Below are 4,951 nucleotides of genomic sequence, written 5' to 3'. Positions count from 1 at the left end.
AGCAGGCCAGGCAGTCATTCAGAGGGAGTCACGCACACAGAAACGGCCACATCCTGTTCATAGAGATGGTTAAGTCTCCAATCCACCTAAGCTGCGTGTCTCTGGACCGAGCTACCTGCTGAGCCATCGTCTTTCCATAAAGCAGAGGACACGAATCCAACGCTAAAACAAGATTTAATCACTGGGCATGAAATGAAAAACATGAAGAGCTAAAACATTTACAGAAAATACAATTCATGCTCTGCACTTCAAACCATCCCACGTTCCATAAACCAATGCAATGGGAATTATTGGGCACATCAAAGTGTTTATTCAGACCAGGTCCCTGGTTTTAAGTCAGTCTCTATACAACACTTTATAGCTTATTATTCTTTAGTTTTTATGATGCTTTGCTTCTTGCTTTCTACCATGTTTCCATTTATTTTGATTAATTATGTAACTGCACTAGGTTTCATATTTAATTCTATATCAATTCATCTAGAAGTTCTTATGGCATTTGATTGAAAAAATATTGCACATTGTTGCTGTTTTCTTAACATATGAGGGCAATAAAGCGTCCCATTATTTTCATTGCTGGTGAATCCATCAACTGTTTGAGAGATTGTATTCCAAAGAAAAAGGTTCACACTTCCTGCATCGTGTAGTTACATGTTTGACTTACTTCATCCAGCCTGTGTAGATATCATGTAGGTTGGAGCTCTCCTCTGGTGCATCCAGCTACACACACCGAACACACACACACACACACACACACACACACACACACACACACACACACACACACACACACACACACACACACACACACACACACACACACACACACACACACACACAATTATGTTATTTGAAAATGGAAATTTCCTGTGGTTCAGGAATGCTTCCACTTTGATGCCACAAGCTCCCGGAAATTAAACCATGCACCATGGCAAAAAAAAAAAAAAAAAAAAAACTAGCAATATGAGAGTTTGTAAAGAACTCAAAGTTCTAACCCTAATGTGGGAACAATGCACACAATAAAGAATATGGCGTCTGTGGGAGCCTCCGACAGTGATGGGAGGTGTGAATTTTGAGAATATTTGATAAAGAATAACGTGACGGTTTTTCTTCATTGTGGTCTTTAACTCAGTCAGCAATTTCTGTGGGTATTTTTAGCCGACTAGTCGTAAAACATTTGAGCTCAAATTTCTCCATGACACTAATATTTAGCACATTTGTAATTTTTGAGCATGTTAGTGCAAGAGCAATATAATTAAAGTGACATTATGTATAGGCACATTATTGATAAATGTGTAGAGGAACATACAGTTTGATGATTTAACATGTCTGAATAGTTCATGATGTGCAGCCGTGTGGAGCCTCTCTTACTGTCTGAGTGCATCAAGACTGCACATGCATACTCTGGACATGTGCAGGGCTGCAAATATCACTTATTAGCATCAATTAATTAATGTTAAACTATTCACATAATTTACTTGTTTGGTCTGTAACACATCAGGAACCAGTGAAAAGTGTCCTGGAGTCGGCTGTTCGACCAACACTCAAACACTGTGTGCTTACAGTGCTACAAAAACAGGGAAAAGCAGCAAATATTTACAGAGGAGCAGCAGGATCAACCACATTTTGGACATTTCTGCTTGAAAAAAAACCTGCAAAATAGTGAAATAGTGGCCGATCAATTTACTGTTGATTAACTAATCGATGAACCGACTAATCATTGCAGTTCTTGAAAAGTTAAATAAAAAACAACAACTTTTAAACATTAAACCCCCCAAAAATGTGAGGAGGAATGGGGGATGTGCAAAAGCAGGCCAGAGGCTGCGGTAGCATGGTTGTTGTTGCAGCCTGCAGCTGCTGTAACATAATGTTCTTTTCCTCCAGGAGGCCTAACGACGACACATGTGCTTTTACACACGCATGCTAACCTGCAATGTACCGACTGCAACAGCGGGACACTGAAATCCCATTTATATTTAATTCCTTTGTTTATATAAGACGAACGACGCGCATGCTCGCTCAATAAATTGACATTAAAAATTCAATATAATCAGGAAAAAGGGGGAAAAAAGCCAATAAAATAGCCAAGCAACGCTAAATTCTAGTGAGGTCGTTTCTACGCTGAACCAAGACTGTAAACGTTGAAATATCTGAGAAAACTTCTTACCTGAGCGACGTGTTTTTCCAGCACTTTCGCAGCTTTCTTGTAGCCGTTCACCTTCAGGTGCTGGAAGATCAGATACAGGAGAACCGCGTCCTCCTCCGTGGCCATGCTGTCCGACTTGACCGACTCACGCGACGGGGAATGGGATAAAAAACTGCAAAATTATCGGGGACTTATTAACAGTTCAGTACATGCTCGCTATTCAGCGAGCAGCCATGAGCATCTGACGGAGACGCCCCCCCTCGAAATAGAGTGGTGAAGTCCCGCCCCTCCATTTCCGGGACATGGGTCCTCAAAAGCAAAAAAATATCAATGCGATTCAATGGGTAGATACAAATTATTTTCTGGTCCCGTTTGAATTGTGCCATGGATTTCACATATGTTCTTTGTGATATTTAAAGAAAATTTTTCACGCAAAGAAGACGACAATTAAGCGCGAAGAGTTTTGATAAAGTTAGGTTTTGTGTGAGCCGCTTTGTGAACTACAGCTCCTCGCTGTTCTCGTCGCGAATGATATACGTCACCACCCGCCGAGTCCGAAGTCCGCCGAGATGGCTGTTTCTCTGCTCCACTTCACCGCTTTTTTCCAAGGGCAGAATAAAAGTATCGAAAGGGGGGAGAACCACTATAAGTCGGGTCATGTGGAGAGCCTCAACTTCGCCGATGGGGAGGGAAAAGGGCGATGACGTGACGTCACATACGCGACACAACATGTAGTCTTTATCATTGTGTTTTCTCAATGAATTTTAACTGAAGAATTGCACAATAAACGGTCAAACTCTTGACATGGAAAATTATAATTTAAGCCTATAAACAACATTTGTGTAATCCAAGGCATAACGACCGGGGGATCAGATAATAATTATTTTCCGTCCATTGAACACCATTCATTTTTTTCGCTCCGAAAGGACCCATGGCGCCGTTACTTCCTGCTTCCGCTTCGGCACTCTATGCAGCATGGGAAGTGGTGTTTTACGGCAGCGTGGCGCGTGGGACGAGCACAGAAGCGTCTGTTGAGATTGGATGCCTTATTAACATGACGTTAAATGGACAAATAACACATTTAACATTAGATTATATACATGTTATAGTTACACATTGAAAATAATATATTTCATTGTAGGCTATGCCTCTTTATTACAACAAGGCAGAAATAATAATAATAAAAACACTTTAGTTTGTTATCCATCCATTATATTCCTCAGTTTAATATCTCAGACAGCGGAAACCCAGGAGGAGGAAGGCTGGACCCCGGGTGTAGGCCGGGGTCAGCAGGACCCCGGGTGTAGGCCGGGGTCAGACCCACGTCCAGCACATAACAGCAGGGTGTAAGATGCAGGTTACAGTATACATGGAGTGTCATAACCAAGTGGCTGGCATAGTGTAGAAGCATATACATATATATTAATTGATTTAAACATTCCAATAACATTTTCTGCTTGGTTTGTTCGTTGTGTTATTTGTAATGCAGCAGCAATAGCACACGCCATCTCTCTGTTAAGGATGTACTGGAGCTTTTATTTGTCATTAATCCGACCTATTTCCGGTTTCCCTGCGTTGTCTCCGTGTAACTTGACGCGGTTTTGCATCTGTACAGTGAGAAGAGAAACATTCCTGGTTTCCTCGGAGTGCCAGCTGGCTCCTCCGGCTGTTTAACAGGCTGCAGTCACACCGCCGGGCTGATGTTGTGTCCGGGATCACACAACCACAAGCAGGGAAGTGTGTCGCGATGACAACTGTCGTAAAATACAACCAGGGTCACATTTGATCAGCGCACAGCCGTGAATCAAATGGTATTAGAGCATTATTACCGCTTTTCCCTGTGTCAAGGTACACAAACTACAGCAAGACGGGCGGATGTTAACATTTAACCTTCAATGTAAAACTACCACGATGGGGAAATGAATATGAAGTCCGGTCATTAACACAGAAATATATCTGTATCATATTTGTTTCAATGGATGTGACCGACTTTACATTGCTGCCATTATAGAGGACCATTATTGGTGAACTAAATGTCTTTGTTTCTTTTAGACTGAGTTGCTAGGCAGAATTAATTTGGAGGACTCCCTCCTGTCAGTTCCCCTGTTAGGCTACTTGATGACAATTACTTAATTGATGACAATAAAAAACAATATAACCAATAAAGCGATAAAGAACGAAAAATATGATAAGTAGCAGCTACCTGAGGAAAACCCGCCTCTCCATGAAGTTAGCATATAACGCTAGCAGTTCTTATTATTTGTCCTTTCTTTGACCGCTAGCACTAGCCAACAACGTATCTAGCTTTAATTTAGCTGATAACTCAGTCGCCAATATGTGCTTCTCATCATGTGATCATGCTTGTTATATTGTGACTCAACTGCAGATTAGAAATTGCAAATTTTTGCCAGAAAATGATGCTAAATTCGCTGAAGCTAGGTAGCTAACTAGCAAGTTGGGTTACTAGCAATAATATACTATTGGACATTTACTAAGTTTCTTTCTTTCTTTCTTTTTCTTTTTTTTGCTGAAAGAAAACCTACATTCGTTTCGTTTGAAATATGGATAATTAACGGACGGAATATGGATAATTTAAATAGTTTTGGGACCCTGCATCTTCACTTGATTACAACTGTGGATTTTATTATATTACATTATATTTTATTATATTACATTATATTTTATTATATTATATCATATTATATTATACGATCAACCTGGACGCGACGGTCTGTGGCTGCGTGTTTTATTTTGACAGGTCAGACCGGAAGTGTCAGAGCGCCGCTGCGCTGTCTTGACTCTGGTCGC

At 40.8% G+C, this 4,951-nt stretch overlaps 1 protein-coding gene across 2 annotated transcripts in view; it reads right to left on the bottom strand.

Annotated features, from left to right (window-relative positions):
* LOC311012058 (uncharacterized protein) overlaps nt 1-2,396 on the bottom strand; it is a 16,657-nt gene extending 14,261 nt beyond the window's left edge. For both annotated transcript variants that reach the window (XM_084007356.1, XM_084007357.1), the window contains exons 1-2: nt 2,165-2,396; nt 662-717 (exon numbers count right to left, since the gene is read on the bottom strand). In XM_084007356.1, the coding sequence (XP_083863482.1) occupies nt 662-717; nt 2,165-2,269 (161 nt within the window). In that variant the 5' untranslated portion in view covers nt 2,270-2,396. The remainder of the gene's footprint in view (nt 1-661; nt 718-2,164) is intronic.
* Between the last annotated feature and the right edge of the window lie 2,555 nt (nt 2,397-4,951).

This window comes from Eutrigla gurnardus, assembly GCF_963514095.1.
Source record: "Eutrigla gurnardus genome assembly, chromosome: 4".
NCBI classification, from domain to species: Eukaryota; Metazoa; Chordata; class Actinopteri; order Perciformes; family Triglidae; genus Eutrigla; species Eutrigla gurnardus.
Note: the sequence above shows the minus strand (reverse complement) of the source record. Positions and strands in the feature narration are given on the sequence as shown.